This window comes from Antennarius striatus, chromosome 8, assembly GCF_040054535.1.
Source record: "Antennarius striatus isolate MH-2024 chromosome 8, ASM4005453v1, whole genome shotgun sequence".
Lineage (NCBI taxonomy): Eukaryota > Metazoa > Chordata > Actinopteri > Lophiiformes > Antennariidae > Antennarius > Antennarius striatus.
The window spans coordinates 17490071-17506137 of record NC_090783.1 but is presented as its reverse complement, the minus strand read 5'-3'; the positions used below and the strand labels follow the sequence as shown (position 1 = coordinate 17506137).

At 42.8% G+C, this 16067-nt stretch overlaps 3 protein-coding genes and 1 long non-coding RNA gene across 6 annotated transcripts; 1 reads left to right on the top strand and 3 right to left on the bottom strand.

The window, feature by feature from the left end:
* Window positions 1-61: 61 nt before the first annotated feature.
* On the bottom strand, window positions 62-1391 carry npb (neuropeptide B). The gene is made up of 2 exons (XM_068321317.1): window positions 1031-1391; window positions 62-614 (listed from the first exon to the last, which is right to left on the bottom strand). Exons 1-2 carry the CDS (start codon window positions 1292-1294, stop codon window positions 486-488), a joined length of 393 nt encoding a protein of 130 aa, XP_068177418.1. The 5' UTR covers window positions 1295-1391; the 3' UTR covers window positions 62-485.
* Window positions 1392-1863: 472 nt separating this feature from the next.
* Window positions 1864-7379, bottom strand: sgsh (N-sulfoglucosamine sulfohydrolase (sulfamidase)). The gene is made up of 9 exons (XM_068322510.1): window positions 7153-7379; window positions 6032-6192; window positions 5853-5958; window positions 5380-5747; window positions 4885-4966; window positions 4591-4794; window positions 3993-4159; window positions 3694-3911; window positions 1864-2755 (listed from the first exon to the last, which is right to left on the bottom strand). Exons 1-9 carry the CDS (start codon window positions 7232-7234, stop codon window positions 2572-2574), a joined length of 1572 nt encoding a protein of 523 aa, XP_068178611.1. The 5' UTR covers window positions 7235-7379; the 3' UTR covers window positions 1864-2571.
* slc26a11 (solute carrier family 26 member 11) lies at window positions 4692-12760 on the top strand. Of its 3 annotated transcripts, XM_068321216.1 has the most exons (14): window positions 7432-7520; window positions 8404-8644; window positions 8911-9103; window positions 9373-9458; window positions 9983-10205; window positions 10284-10462; window positions 10560-10632; window positions 10735-10846; window positions 10920-10975; window positions 11120-11260; window positions 11339-11466; window positions 11595-11694; window positions 11785-11918; window positions 12010-12759. In XM_068321216.1, the coding sequence occupies exons 2-14, from the start codon at window positions 8435-8437 to the stop codon at window positions 12109-12111; spliced, it is 1737 nt and encodes a 578-aa protein (XP_068177317.1). In that variant the 5' UTR covers window positions 7432-7520; window positions 8404-8434; the 3' UTR covers window positions 12112-12759. The 3 variants fall into 3 exon arrangements, with proteins under 3 accessions (XP_068177316.1, XP_068177317.1, XP_068177315.1); XM_068321215.1 differs by lacking the exon at window positions 7432-7520 and adding an exon at window positions 4692-4815 and having other exon boundaries at window positions 9983-10462; window positions 12010-12760; XM_068321214.1 differs by having other exon boundaries at window positions 9983-10462; window positions 12010-12760.
* Window positions 12761-14196: 1436 nt separating this feature from the next.
* On the bottom strand, window positions 14197-15315 carry LOC137600785 (uncharacterized). Its single transcript, XR_011036983.1, has 3 exons — window positions 15077-15315; window positions 14892-14987; window positions 14197-14766 (listed from the first exon to the last, which is right to left on the bottom strand). It is a non-coding gene; the product is annotated as an uncharacterized lncRNA (long non-coding RNA).
* Window positions 15316-16067: the final 752 nt, after the last annotated feature.

The following is a 16067-nucleotide window of genomic DNA, read 5'->3' as shown; positions in this document are numbered from 1 at the left end:
AGTAACAGACAAGAGTCGGTATCAGATCACTTATTTTCCTCTTTGGATATTTGAAGACATTTAAACCACAAGTTACCAGTGTTTGTTCATTTTAATAGATAAAAAAAAAATAAAAGGACCTTCCATGAAATCTGCTCCACAGTTAACGTTCAGATTTTAAATACATGTTGGCGACAGCAGGTATATGTCAGGGTAAACAGTAAATATGTGACGTCATCCAGTAAGACTGACTCAGTTAACATCCGTCATAATGATTTTTTTCTTTATATCATATGCAACCAAAGCAAAAAGGAACAATATGTTTAGTTTTTTTCTGTTGTTTTTAATTAGAACATTCAGAGTCTGTGATCCATCGACATTGATACTCCGCGCCACCAACCCATAATCAACCCTTACACACTCATCAATCCCTCATTTGGATTTCCAGAGAAGTGCCCCCCAACTCGCTGGTGGACCGGAACCGTCTCTGTCGGTCCGATCTGGACTCATGCGGACAGACAGTCCAAGGAGTCCAGGGTGAGGAAGACGTCCGCCTTGCACTGGAAAGTACCCGTCCCGTCCCGCAGCAGCTCGCAGCTCCTCAGGTTGGGGGAGATGTCCTTCACGCAGATAGCCTGCAGAGAAGAAGCCATTAAACCAATTTAACATCTGGGAATCCGATCGAAGTTTTTGTCACATTTTCTACCAGCGTATTTTCTGGAGGGGAATAGAAAACTTTTGAATATTCCTTGAGCCACCATGTTGGTGACAATTCGTGCGCCTTTACGCACGAATTGTTAAACATCTCGACAATTTTGTTTCTTATGAACCCAAAGCAAAACTGGAGTATTATTTTTAATGTCTTTTTAATAAATTTCTGACCTTTAGTTTGTTTGTTTTTTTAAGTTTATTGCGAACGTGGCTCTGATGCTTATGAGAGCAAAGCAACTTTTTACGCGCGGATCCGTTTTTTTCATGTCAGCGCAATTAACAAAACCAAAAGAGAAAAAAAAGAAAAGGAAAAGAAGTTGGTCGTGTTGAATGAACTCACCATGCCCTTGAGTAAAGAGATCTGCTTGCTGGTGTCTGGGATCACGTTGTTACCTGGCGTCTCCCCGCTGTCCATCAGCGTCTCCTCGGACTCGGACCTCCGGTTGTACGGCGACCTCCTGATACCGGACAGTAAACCGGAGGCGCGACCCACCGAGTAGTAACTGGGTCCGGTAGACTGCTTGTACCAGGCTTCAACTGGATGACAGGAGATGAGCAGAGACACTGCGACGCAAACCACTGCATACCTGACTGACTTCACCATGCCTGGAAGAGCTTTGGCACCTTTTACGCACAGAAACACAGCGCTTCCCTCGTCCGTTCTTCCTCAGATGCAGACTGTGCGTGTGTGTGTTTGAGTGCGTGTGTGTGTGTGTTTTTCTGGCTTTTGGAAATTTGACTGCGTCTTATATAGGCTGACAGGGCGACGTTATCGTGACCCAGAAGGCTCGTCAAATCAAAATTGAGGCGAGTGGGTGATGTGCCGGTGTGTGTGTGTGTGTGTGTGTGTGTGTGTGTGTGTGTGTGTGTGTGTGTGTGTGTGTGTGTGTGTGTGTGTTGTAGTGAGTGGGCTGGGGATGTATGGAGACGTCAGAGCTTGTAGAGGTAAAAGTAAATTTGATTATCATCACTCGACCCAGAATGACTCTGACGTAAGTTGTCGGAACTGAAAGATAAATGGTTTGAGCTCTGAAGTGATTAATACAAAAAGATGTCCAGATATCTTTGATGTTTGTTCTCTTGACTGAGAAATTTGAAATTTAAATTAAATGACGTGAACGTCTTAAATGTCAAAAATCAAGAAAAAAAAACAGATCAAGATCCATTTCCAGAATAACTTTTACTTTCACTCCAAAAATGTAACAACTTTACATTTTAAGACCTTAAAACCCACCGTGGGATTACAGCAGGTGACAGGAGGTGTAGAACAAAACAGAATCAGTGCACACTTTTCAAATTACTCCAGCCTGAGTGAAAACGGATCGATTAAGAGTAAAAAAAAATATAAGCAGATCAATAAACAAGAGTGAATTATAGGTGACCCAAATTGTTCTAAAGAAACCGCTTTTAACACGCACGGACTGTGAATCAGTCTCGATTCAAAGTGAGGCACTAGAAAATCAATAAATCCCTTTTCCCGATTGATTTGTCGACCTTACTGGTCATACATCAGGAACTCCACTGCCGGTGTAATCAGCAGATCTGGAGGAGAACAACCGCGACATAGACAAAGACTAATATATTTTTACATTAGATAACAACAAAACCAGTTAGTGCGTAACCATGTTGCTTCTCTGTGAAACAGGGTTATGAGGGCTTCTGGATGATTGGAAAAAAGTACCTTAAATACACAGAAACAGATAAGAGGCCTGAATGATGATGTCATTTAGTAACATAAAAATCAATATTACATGACAAAATCATTTAAGAAAGAAAGGAATGGATTTTTTTTTGTAACTTAATGCAGTGCCGATATGCAAAAATAATGTAAAAATGTAATTTTATGTAACAAGTCAATCACGCCGAGGACCAGAGGGTCCGTCAGAGGCCGTTGTAGAGCGGTCTGCAATGTGGTTCTAGTTTGCTCTCCAGGACATAGTCTGGTCCGCAGACCCAGGGGTCCCCCGTCTCTCCCTGCCACTTCTGCAGACTCTGCCTCAGGCTCTCCAGCACGATGCGGTAGGCTGGGTCGGATGCCAGGTTCCGTGTCTCCAGAGGATCGACCCTGTGGGGATGAAGTATTTGTTCACAAACAGCTGCAGAACCAAGAACCCATCAATAAAACATTGGCAAGCGATCGGCCTTCAGCTTCACCGTGACGCTGACCAATGACGCTTCTGGACCATTTAAACTCCAACTATCTTTTCCAAGCTAATTTGTGACTTCAACATAATATCTGAAATCTTTTCTAATCCTTTGTGACATCTCATTGGCATGTCCGTCGAAAAGTAAAATAAAAAAATCACTTCTTCTGAACAACTAAATGCTTAAGAGTCAAAGAAATTTTTTCCTGATAATAATTGTGACGTCTATACGATTGACTACCTAATCGACAAATCCTTTAAAACAAGTGGATCTTATTATTGCTTTAGAGACTTGGTCCATTAGCAGCTGGTGGGACTTGAACCAAACCCTATCTGGATTGGACCGGTCCATTAGCAGCTCCCACGGCTGATTGTTTTTACTCCTTTTAAAGATTCATTTAGCATTTTATGACTTTCTTTTACAAAAAGAAATTAAATTTGATATATAAATATAATTTATTATCAGTGTCTCCATTTATTTTATCTTCCTCTATGTTAGGATTGAAATTACAGTCAAACTGTAGATGAGAGCGAACCGTCTCTGAGGCCCAACCCATCGCTTTAATTCCATCAAGTCTGATTCTAAATTAAACTCACAGCTGTGCAATAAACAGAAACACACAATATCAAATAAATCTAATAAAATAAATACATCTGATTTTTTTCCCATTGTGGTCTTTTGTTTATCTCAATGTTAAATAAAAAACACTCCCTGGGTTCACCTCAAATGAGTCTATCCTTTAGCACCTTGTGTTTTTGGGTTTTTTTCACAGGCGGATCCCGAACGTGAAACGTCCCCTCGAGACCTAAAAACAGAATGAACGCTGGGGCCACATGAGCGGCGGCAGCTCCAACAGACCTGGAGTCAAACAGCTCCCAGCGCTCCCTGTTGTAATACTGGTCCAGGCTCTTGAACCAGTGGGTGGGCTCGCTCAGCCTGGTGCGGTTCAGCAGGTCCTGGAAGGTGGGCGACACGTACAGGTCCTCGTCGACGGGGAAGGGCATACGGTAGTGCTGATTGTGCAGGAGGTGGAACGTTCCCTGGTGGATTGCGCGGATTGGGTAGAACATGGTCACCTAGAATCAAAGAGACGGAACAGAACTCATCACTGAGTCTTCAGTCCTGGGTGGGGGTCTTTTTACTGAGCGCGCTCAGACCTCATGGAGGGACTGGCTGGCGTAGACGGTGTTCCAGTCTACAGGCTCAGAGATCAGGGCCGGCAGTAAGGAGCGACCCGTGAGGTGGACCGGGGTGGTGGGGGTCCCGGGGAGGGTGTAGGATGGGTATGGGACAGAGAACCAGTCCAGAATGGTGGGAGTGATGTCTGATGGAGAAAACACAACTCACTGTTACAGTTTCATATAAGTTAATTATTTTACTACCATTTGTGGTTATTGCTGTTGGATTAATGTTATTATCACATTAATATTTCCTTCTCCCCCCATTGGGGGTTCTGTTGGCTTTTACTGATGGATCTGCTGCTGGAGTGTCTCTGAGTCGCCCTCTGGTGGCAGATTCAGAACATTCCACTAACATTCAGACTTCTGTGTTTATTGATTTACACAAATCAGCAGACAGTCGGGACACACCCAGGGTTTTTGTTTTGTCAGTAAAATTACTTGAGATCAAACCACTTGAGGCAAAAGTGACTCCACCCATATGACAGGTAAGTGGAAGTAGTTATCGCTTCATTTTAAGAAGTCGGAAATCGCTATCAGCTGCTGGTTTGAGCAGGGCAACCTCTTTCTGTCTCACCCAGCAGGCTGACGTAGGCCTGGGTGGTGTCTCCCCATCTCTCCCTGTGCTCTGGAGAGGAAACCAGCATGGGCTCCGCTGTCCCAGAGCGATACAGGTTGGTCCTGCCGTTGGGGAACGGGATGCCGTTGTCTGAGCTGTAGATGATCAACGTGTCGTTCTCGTAGCCAGCTTCCCTGAGCTCCTGCAGAACCAAACCGATACCTGCAGAGGAGTCAAGTATAGGTTGGTATTTTAGAAGAATATCTTCCTTCCGCCCTCGATCATTGTTCTTGTATGAGTCCTGATACTCGCCTTGGTCCAGCCTGCTCACAGTGGTGTACTGGGCTGCCAAGTCGGCTCGTGAGGCGGGTGTGTTTGGTACAAAAGGAGGAACCTGAAATGCAAAAATATGAGGAAAGTCAAGATTACTAGATGTTCAGTGTTGATAGCTGGATGAAGCTACGAGCTGGTGTATCTTTTGTAACATTCCATTACAGTGATCTGTAGTTAAAAAGAAAGATTTGATGTTGGAATAATGATGACGGGCGTTTGAAATGTTCACTATAACATGTAGGTCCAGCTGAGACAGGATGAGAAGAAAAACTGTCTCTAAAACATCAGTAGAAGTGGGAATATTGATGAAAAGAAAAGATAAAAATATGACAATACTTCAGTTATTTTCTGAAAGAAAAAGACAGAAAGTTGATAACAAGATTTCACAATAATTTGTCTAAAGCTTTTACAACTCGTGATCCTTTTTGTCCACTCTATGGGATTTTACTCTGCATTTGAAACACAAGATCTCACCTTTACTTGCTCTGGTGTGTAGTATTCTGGTTTCCAATCAGGGATCGTACCCATTCCCATTTCACCATTCCCAAACTTCTCACAGAACGCTCCGTACTGAGGCTGTGAGTGTCCACATCGGTGGACATCATGGAAAGCAACGTAAAGAAAAAATGGCCTCTCTTCATCTCTTCCAGTGTCTATATCCTCATCTTCCTTTCGGGTTCTTTTGAAGGCTTCCTCTTTATGCGTCTGGAAAAACTTGCGGACTAGGAGCTTGATGTGGGTGATGTTTCTCCCCACCTGGAGGATGGAGTTGGTCTCCTCTGTGTAGGCAAAATCAAACGGGTAGACAGCTCCGGGGCCGACATGCTTCTTCCCAATTATACCTGCAGGAATGAGACAAAAAGGAGAGAGAGGGTATAAACGGTGATTAACAAACAAGACTTCAGACACAGATAACTTGTGTTTACCGCTGTGGGTTTCTTGTTCACCTGTGTGGATGTTGGTTTGGCTGAGGAGCAGCGGCAGACTCTTGACTTGGTCAAATGAGTTGAAGTGGTGAACATCGTGATGGAGGCCGTACATGCCGTTCTGGTGCTGAAAACAGAGATGAAACTCACCTAAAGCGTTAAACCCGAGGCCTACCCGTGCGCTGCCCCTGTGCTTTTACCTGCGGCAGGCCGCTGAGGATGGTGGAGCGGCTGGGGGAGCAGCTGCTGACGGAGGCGAAGGCGTTGCTGAACACCAGGCTGCGTTCAGCCAGAGAACGCAGGTGGGGGGTGTGGACCACAGAGTTGTTGTACACTTCTGTCTCGAAACCGGCGTCATCAGCTGAAAGAGAGAAAAATAGGTTCACCTGATTCTACACCAGAAATTCTTAAGGATACAAAAGGAAGAGAGTTAAAGCTGTAAATTTACAATAATCTACTGAAAAGTTCTGATTTATATTCATGTTTGACTGTAAAAAAAAAAAAAGGTACAGTTCGTTAATGTAGCATTGCTTAAAGTAAATTCCTAAAAATAACATCATTACAGCTTCTTCTTTTTTTAATCACAGACTGCATTGACGTTAATTCCAGACATGAATACTGTGTTAATACAGTAGATTACGGAACAGGTTTTAGTGTAAATATACAGCAAAGCTCTAAAGCAAATAAGGATGAACTATATGAGAGTATATTCCATATTCCTTCAGAGATATTGGACATGTTTGTTTTGAGGATACTGTATTGTAGTTCTGGTTATACTTGAACAACTGCGGTTAAAACATCAAACCACTGAGGACAACATCAAATATGAACTACAGGAGTTCTGTTTACTATTTTAGGGTAATCTGTACTTCATTCATTTGCGACTGCTATAACTGGATCCCATATGTACTGATTCATATTGTTATATCTACAAATCATCAGGCAAGGACTCGAACATGAATGTATGAAAAGAAGAGCCATTATCATTTATATTCTGATACAAAACAGTTAAACGGATTACAAGCAGAATAAAATGTGATTCAATCTATCAGCTATTAGTGAGATAGAAAGGAGTTTCTCAGTAAACAGATAAATCTCTCCATGTGAAGTAGGTATTCTTTAATTGATTATTATTATAATTATTATTATCTTATTATTATTATTTAATATTAAGAGCTTCTAAAATCACTTGAATTTAATTAAAAGTAATTTTAGAAGCGCTGTTAGATTGTACTGCTTTAAACCAGGCGTACCTGAACGCAGCACTAAATTCAAGAGTCTTTAATGTCTGACACGAATCACCAGAGCATTAAGACATTACCTATGATCAGAAGGACGTTCCTTCTCTTTGATTCCACAAAGCTGCATGACGCCAAAGTTAGAAGAAGTAGCTCCAGCTGCATGACGGCGAAAATCTCTCCTCACTTACAATCAATATTCACATTAATCTCAAAATCCATCCTGATTATCAGGTGATTTATCTGTAACAATTCACTACAATTAATAACGTGATTCAACCGGGCACCTTCGTTTTCCGTAATCAACTTTAGTCCCGCCCACTCGATTGTCACGTGACAGAAGTCACATGACGATAGGTTGCCGGAACCGTCTCGCGCTCCGCTGAGCTGGTAGGATTTTTACGGAAGTGATTTGGATAATAGGGACCTGGGAGTAATAGAGAGATGTTGGGTAAGAATGTCTCCTCTGTTCTAATTTACTGTAACATAGTTTCTGCTTGTAATTATTTATTTATTCTATTTTATTTCCGTCTTAAGTGTTGAATTTTTAAAAAAATTATATTTCACTCTTGTACCATCGGTTTATTCTTTCTAATTTTTAGGTCCTCTTCTGTTGTCGTTCTGTTTGCTTCAGCCTCACACACGTATTCCTCCACGTTGTCAAGGCAACACGTTAAATTCAGTTCATTATGGAGCCGTATTACATAAACATAACATAAATAAAGTATTGGACAATACTTTTTCAAAGGAAAAAAAAATCACTGTAAACTGACATTGGTGGTAATTCACATAAAACAGGAAATAATAAGCATTTAATGACCTGATTATGGAGAACTTGTGTGTTTTTGTTTAAAGCATTCACTTAACAGAGAAAAGGATGCCAAAGAGAGGTCAGTCTTGTGACCTCATTTGAATTTAAGAGCTTGGACAAGTTAAAGTCAGGGATCACACAGAGGATTAATTATTCATCTTTAGGCTTTAAAAAAGTTAAAAGGTGTTTGTCTCTTTGTCAGCAGTCATCACTTGTGTGACCTGGCAGCATATGAGTCAGTTGACTGTTGACCAAAGGTTGAGTTTTCTGTGTCACTCAGATCACAGGCATTGATTTCAGTTGATTTAATGCACTGTTTGTATTTGTACAGAGAAACATCCAGGTAAAGTGACCCTAACCTGCACACACATCACTTTACTATCATGTTTCCCTGACTGCTGGCCAAAGACACGTCGAGAGGAAGAGGAAACAAGCAGTTCCCAAAAGCCTATAAATGACTTTTAACTCCAGACACCAGTTGATTAATATGTTTGCATTTTGCCACTTTTGTTCTCCTCTCCAGATTCTTCTTCTTGACCTTTAATCCCTCAGTGATGGAGCAGTCTCGGCTGGGACGATTGTCGTCCGTGATGCGGAGCTGCTGCTCCTACAGCACCCTGAAAACATGGCTGCCCATCCTCTCCTGGCTCCCCAGGTACCGGCTCAAGTGGCTTCAGATGGACCTCCTCGCAGGCCTCACCGTCGGGCTGACGGCCATACCGCAGGCGCTGGCTTACGCTGAGGTCGCTGGCCTTCCTGTGCAGGTGAGTCCTCACCAGGTCGCCATTAAGATGAATATCTTTTGGATTCAACTCCCCGTAGATTCAGCAAGCTTATAAAATCAAGTTGTTCTAGCGTTTTTATTTGGATGGATGAGCTTCCAGAAAGTCATGTTGTGTAAAATTGAGCTCTACACACATCATCTTTGCAGAATGAGGCATTCAAATGAAGTAACAAGAGGGAAAATGTTGTTTTAAGCAAGGATGATGTTTGTCTTCACAATTATGTTTAAAAAAAAATTTCTCCACAGTATGGACTGTACTCCGCCTTCATGGGGGGGTTCATCTACACCTTTCTGGGGACCTCTAAGGATGTGACCATAGGTCCCACAGCCATCATGTCGCTGCTGTGTTTCTCCGTGGTGGGGGGGCAGCCCCACCGAGCCGCGTTGCTCACCCTCCTCAGCGGACTCATTCAGACTGTGATGGCGTTACTGAGATTAGGTGAGACTCGTTGGTGATAAACTCACAAAAGGCATTTTTAGATGAATTGTAAAAACTTTTTGCTCACTGTGACGCATTGATGCACGACAGCCATCGATGTAGACAGAGTTAAAAGTAAGAAGGAGCTGAAGAAACAGGAGGCGAGTGTATGAGCCACTTCCTACCACCATGTCTATGACTTCCTCTTCTTAACCACACAACTGCAGAGTCCCTGAGTTTTAAACAGGACCTTTATTTTTCCTTTTGTCATCACTTTGCGTCTCGTGCAGGTTTCCTGCTGGACTTCATCTCTTACCCTGTAATAAAAGGCTTCACATGTGCTTCTGCAATAACCATCGCCGTCAGCCAGGTCAAGGTGAGAGTTTACCACGAGAGACTACAGGTTCACATAAAAAACATAAAGAACAGAAACCTCTACTTTTTTTTAGCAGCTAACAGGAATTAAAATAATACACACTTTCAAATCAGTATGGAAGCATTGCATATATTAAAAAAACCTTCATCAATCCAGCTCAAAATATTTAACTTCTTCTTTTTGTGACAGAATTACTGTAAATTTATCACTAAGTTTTGCAAGAGCCTAAATCTTTTATAACACATAATATTCAATTAAGTATTTTTATATATAGGTCTGTATGTTTTAATTTGTCATTGTATAATTAATCTCATTCTTTTATTTCAAATGATTTTTCTCTAAGGTTTAGTTTTCTGAATGATTATTAACTGGCTGGTTATTAAGGTCAATAATCTGGCAGCACCAGAGAGTCAGTGGTGAAATGATCTCTTTTCTGACAGGTCGAAGCGGCTTCGCGGATCTGAATCCAGTGCAACTCTTCTTACTGTTTTCAGCTGATAGAAGTCACTTCTTTCCGTTTCCAGAATATTCTGGGGCTGCGGGGCATTCCCCACCAGTTCTTCCTGGCGGTTTACTACACATTCTCCCGGATCCCAGAGGCCAGGATCGGGGATGTGGTTCTGGGTCTGATCTGTCTGGCCCTGCTGGTCAGTTTGATGGTGATGAAGATGTACATCAACTCTGACGATCCTCCCCCCTCCTTGTGCTCCAAAGTCAGCAGGAAATTCGTGTGGAGTGTAGCTACCAGTCAGTACCTGTGTCTGTGGGTGTGTCTGTGTCACGTAGCTCCCGCGGCGTTAGCTTTCTCTTCTCTGTCTCGTTCAGTGCGTAACGCTCTGGTGGTCCTGGCTGCGTCCGCCGTGGCGTATTCCTTGGATAGTAGAGGCTATCACGTGTTCACAGTCACCGGGGAAACTCCCAGTGGGCTCCCGCCATTCCAGCCCCCTCCCACCACGGACACCACAGCCAATGGCACCGTCGTCTCCTTTGTGGAAATTGTGAAGGTAAGGAGCAGAGAAGCGAGGTGAACGCCCGGGTGAGGGAAGTTGATTTGCTGACGGATTGAGTTGCAGCTTTCTCGTTTCTGTGTGTGCTGTGCAGGGCTTCGGGGAAGGGCTCGCTGTGATCCCCCTCATGGGCTTGTTGGAGAGCATTGCTATCGCTAAAGCCTTCGGTAGGTATTAGTGGTATCAGCAACACGTCGCCAGCCAATGCCGGTGTGTTGTTCGCTGCACAGACTCTGTGTTAGATATTCAAACTTCCTGTTTCCTCTCAGCCAGTCAGAACAACTACAGAATTAATGTGAACCAGGAGCTGCTGGCCATTGGTGTAACAAACACCCTGGGCTCCTTCGTGTCGGCCTATCCTGTCACTGGCAGCTTTGGAAGGTTGGTGCGTGTGAGCGACAGGAGCAGAGGCAGAGAGAGCTCTATTGACATGTCATGTTTCCTCCTCGCCCAGGACGGCGGTGAACTCCCAGACAGGTGTTTGTACTCCAGCAGGAGGGGTCATCACGGGTGAGTCTGGGCTGTCTCACCTCTGAATGAACTCTCTGGTGGAGCCGTATAGCATAGAACTTTTAATCTGATTTCTTTCACTTAGAAAACAGATACTTCTTCTTGGTTTGCGTTGAAATTTTACTACTTCATGTGTTTTTCCAGGTACCATAGTGCTGGTTTCCCTGAGGTTCCTCATGCCGATCTTGTACTACATCCCAAAAGCTTCTCTAGGAGCTGTTATCATCTGTGCCGTCACGCCCATGTGTGATTTACGAATTCTGGCAAAGATGTGGAGGATAAGCAGTGGGTGTTTGCTCACACATTTATGATCTTTTTCATTCGTGTTGCATTGTGGTCCTCACGCTCACGTCTGTCCTCCAGAGCTGGACCTGCTTCCTTTCGGTGTGACGTTCCTGCTGAGCTTCTGGGAGGTGCAGTACGGAATCATCGGAGGTGTAGCTACTTCTGGAGCCCTGCTACTCTACAATATGGCCAGACCACAAATAAAGGTACCGCTGTCATCTGTTTGGGGGCTTTGAGTCCTGTTGAAAGAAGCATCCGTTAGCCGTAATCTCCATCTTCACTGGAGTTTCATGGAGATTTTTTGAGTTCATGCGCGCGCCTCCCGCTGCTTCAGGTGTCCGATCACGGCATGCTGGTGATAGAGCTGGGCAGTGGACTCAGCTTTCCTGCCACAGAGTATCTCAGCAACCTCATTCACACTCAAGCCCTTCAAGGTGAATATTTCTGGAAACACTTTGATGAAAACAGCGTGGGTTTGTCTGTTCACTCCTCCTTTAAACCCCCCTCTACTGTTGCTCCTTCAGTGTGTCCTCCCCGTTCGGTTGTCTTGGACTGCCGCCATGTGAGTGTCATAGATTACTCCGTGGTCAGCGAGCTCAGGGACCTGCTGAGGCAGTTCAAACTGCAGGATCAGGAGCTGGTCTTCTCCGGACTGCGGGTACGACCTGAAACCTTCTGGAGGAACAATGCGTTTATCCGATCAGAATTTAAAAGTGTCTTTTTTTTTTCTGTCTTCATCACACATGTAGCCATCTGTCCTGGTGGTTCTTCTAGCAGCCGATCTGCAGGGCATCAAATATAGCGACAGCGTGGAGGCGGCACTGCAGAGGCAGAACTTCCTGAATGACTGACGCACAACAATCCAATCACAGACTGGAATGGATGTGTGACAGACGCCTCACCTATCGGTGAAGGTCGTGGTTGGGATTGTTGGCCTAATATGAAGTTTGAGATGACGAAATACCTCCTTCTGGTGGGCGGTGGCCGCCACTGGTCATGTTACGTTGCACTTGGACCTGTTACAGGAAAATAATGGACTCAACTTTGTCTTTTCTAAACTTCGGTTTTCCACACTACGTTAACATCAGACATATCACACATGAGAGCTGTGACATTTCTATCTGGGGTTATACAAATAAAATTTTATTGATTGCTTGAAGGAAATAATTATTGTACAGTAATTATTTTAATAGATAAGCTTACCTTAATAGTTTTTTACTGGCAGAACCTGAGCGTTTTGGGGATAATTACTGGTGAGATTTCTGAGGCCAAAACTAAAGGAAGAGAATAAAAACACGGATGAAAGGAGCATTAATGTGCTGTATGACGAAATGGAAGGTAATTGGTTTCTCTTGTTTCGTGGGATTTTGCCAAAGCTTTTAAAGTTCCCGTCAAAATGACATCCATCAAGTTATTTTATTGACTTCAATCACTACGTCTGTACGAGGATTTAAATTGATTAAAAGATGTTATTTTCATATGCAAGCATGTGTGTTTGTGTGTTTCTGTGCAGACATGTTTGCCTGTTTTTGACGGTGCACACTTGCCAGAAGACGTAGGAAAGAGAATCACTCAGGTGGTCGTAAAGATTTCCCACGCACATTCATGATCCCTATAGGAACACAATAGAGTCATGTTTTCTTCAGTGCAATAGTAGAATGGCGTCCCAGAATATTTGCTGTCGTCATAGAAACACAACCGCCAAATATAAAGAGCGATTCATCCATGATTCAGCGGCATCAGTGACAAAAGGTAACATTAACGTGTTAAGACATCCCCCAACGTTGAGTCAAACATTACAACTCAAAATTTACATCAATAACAGATGAAGTCAGTACACGGACCTGAGCCTGATTTGTGATCTGTGTCAACAATTATGTATTGAGCAGCCTTTCCAAAAAAAAAAAAAAAAACCAGGTCTGTGATTAATATTTTGTTGATTTGTGGCCCAAAGGATTCCAAATACAGTATATCAAACCCAGAAGAATGATAAACAGATGCTGCATTTTATCTGGTCAATTTCTAATATGTGTGATGGTCGTCAGCTCAGTAGAGCCTCAGGTTCTTCACAGTCATCACTCGACACATTCACACATTTTTTCCAGTCTTTCATAAAATATGTGGTGGTGATAACATTTCAAATGCAGACAGTTAAATTCAAAGAAAAAAATCTAATGTATGATTTTTGTATTTCTATCATTTTTTCTCTCTCAGAATGTCAAGTTGATACTGTAATTTTTTTATAACTAAATGTTTCGTCACCTCTATACATGTAATTGCGTATTTTCACCACTAGGTGAGGCTACTGCAACATCAGATGAATATGTCAGCATTGGAGACGCCAGCATTTTTCTTGGTGGGTGCATGGGAGGAATAATAGGAAGATAACTAACCCTTAACTACAGGGAACCCACAAGTTACCTGTAGTTAAGTTTTGTGTGAGTTGTGTGTGAATGGGCTGGAAACCCCAAAACCTAATCTGGTGATAAACTCTCCACAGCCAGCAAGTACAAAAACAGAAAATACTGTAGTTTAGTTCAAATCCAAATTATGACATAAAACTAAAAGGAATTTCTGCGTGACATATCAGGTACACAGCACACAGATTATATAACAAAATTCAATTTCTTTAAAAAATTCGGGAGTTTCAAAGGACGCTGCATGTTTCTGAAGATTGTCCTTTACCACCTCTGAAGTTGATTGTGGGCATTTGTCTTTTTTGTCTTCTTGTGACTTCATATGGTTTGTAGGCATTTTAACACAAACTTAATTTTTGTATAATTTTCAAAAAAAAATAATTTGTGTAAAAGCACCATAATGACAATGTCCCAAAGAAGGTGTGCAGGTGAATTCAGCTGTTCTTTCCCCCCTTTTTTTCCCCAGCAAAAGCCAGCAAAAGAAAAGAAGGCAACAATAATTAATTAAAATGTGTTTTTTAATAAGTATGAATATTGTGGTAGTGCATGAAGAGATTTAAAGACAGGAATGTTCAATGTTGTTCCAGATGATATATCAGAGCAACGCAGAGGTGCTAGACTGTGAAGAGTCAGAATTTTGCTACCAGTGTGATCTGAATTAAAACATTCAAAATGTATTTTTAACTTTGCATTTCATCACTTGCTGCTGAACCAGCTCACTAATTTCATTTTCAATTTGATTTATCCTGCTAATGATAAACTGGTTGGCCCCCACCCTCATTGACCTCAGGCTACTGAAACGGCATGGGAGGCCGTGTGTGTGTGTGTGTGTGTGTGTGTGTGTGTGTGTGTGTGTGTGTGTGTGTGTGTGTGTGTGTGTATGTGGTGGGGGGGGTCGTGCACAAACGCAGAGAGTGAAGTGAGACTGTATGACTCATATATTCACGTCAGCAGTATGAAAGCTATTTTTAGCACTGAAGCAGCTGCAGTAGAGAGGGATTGGTCCACATGAAGGTGAGGGTAGAGGTTCAGACGACATTCACCGCCGGACAGACAAAGAGTTTGGTCACAGGCATCCCAGAATGATCCCTGATGGCGATGGAAAGAAATCTTCAATATTTGAAGTGAATTGTGGGAGTATTCACATCAAGTTCCTTTGTCAGAATCAGTTTCATTCATTCATTCTTTTCGCAGTAGTCGTGTGTTATTCTTACCACAAGGGGGCGCCACGCACCTCTCATCTCATCTCATTCATTCATTCAGCGGCGTTACGGCACCGGTGGGTCATAATGTCGAGTCTCATCCTGCATCTACAGGACGAACGGGAAAATCCTTCAGTTTAAAAGCATTTGAAACGAGGTTTGACTGATCCTAACGTCAAACAGGTAACGTCACACACCTGCAGAGGCTCCTCCTTCGCGCAGAAGCCACGAGCTCCTTTGTCTGCAATCAATCTTCATGCAACCCACTCTGCGTGGACGGAGAGAGAGAGAGAGAGACTCCTGGTTGCTAGGCAGGCTCCACCACACCACAGTTACCAAGGGAATGTCTGCATGCAGAGAAACGGAGGCATGTGTGGGGGGTTGGTGGTTCTAACGGAGGACCAGTGGGGGAGGAGCTGGACAAGTTCAAGGCCACCATTTCTCCAGCGTGATCTAATGGTGGGGAGGGAGGGGGGGGCACAATGGAAGTGGGTTAGTGGTGGATGTGTATCTGCCACACAGCATTACAAACAGAAAATGCATCCATCCTTTGTCTATAAAGGCAAAATAAATGTTAAATATGGAGGGGTGGGACTTGAAAATAAAATGTCATCACACGGGAAATACAAGAGATGGAATATTTATTTCTGTTACTAGTTAAATTAAATGGGAAAATGTGAGTGTTGGTACTTAAATCACTGTTAGGGCTCATACACACCTCTGCATTATAGACGATGCCTACATGTGTGTGTTTATGTGTACGGACCTGTACTATATATATATATATATATATATATATATATATATATTATTGGGTCAAGGCCTTAATTTGTATAGAACACTCTCAAAAGGTCTAAAAATGTGGTAGTTCTGTTGAAACTAATTAATTAATTAGTTAGGTAATTATTAATAGTCATAAAATAAACTAAATTAATAATATAATACAGTCACGCTAATAAATTTACTTGATAGTTCAGAAATAGATATAACATGAAAACTGAATGAATTTTAAAAAACCAGTCGGTTCCGTCTCTGACGTCATCGGTACCAGCAGGTGTCGAACATGTTCTGGGTGACCCGGAGGGCGCGTCGGTGTCTGTCGGTCACACGGTGTCGGTGTGTGATTATAAACTTTGAAACTTCCCAAAATAAGCGACGTGGAAATGAGACGGGATTTAACGATAACGC

Coding starts and splice junctions, on each gene's coding strand:
- sgsh (XM_068322510.1), bottom strand. CDS start 7,234: ATGCAGCTGGAGCTACTTCTTCTAACTTTGGCGTCATGCAGCTTTGTG. Junction 6,193..7,152: donor GAACGTCCTTCTGATCATAG/GTAATGTCTTAA, acceptor TCTCTCTTTCAG/CTGATGACGCCGGTTTCGAG. Junction 5,959..6,031: donor TCCTCAGCGGCCTGCCGCAG/GTAAAAGCACAG, acceptor CTCTGTTTTCAG/CACCAGAACGGCATGTACGG.
- npb (XM_068321317.1), bottom strand. CDS start 1,294: ATGGTGAAGTCAGTCAGGTATGCAGTGGTTTGCGTCGCAGTGTCTCTG. Junction 615..1,030: donor TCTCTTTACTCAAGGGCATG/GTGAGTTCATTC, acceptor TCTTCTCTGCAG/GCTATCTGCGTGAAGGACAT.
- slc26a11 (XM_068321215.1), top strand. CDS start 8,435: ATGGAGCAGTCTCGGCTGGGACGATTGTCGTCCGTGATGCGGAGCTGC. Junction 9,459..9,982: donor TCGCCGTCAGCCAGGTCAAG/GTGAGAGTTTAC, acceptor TTCCGTTTCCAG/AATATTCTGGGGCTGCGGGG. Junction 10,633..10,734: donor TGCTATCGCTAAAGCCTTCG/GTAGGTATTAGT, acceptor GTTTCCTCTCAG/CCAGTCAGAACAACTACAGA.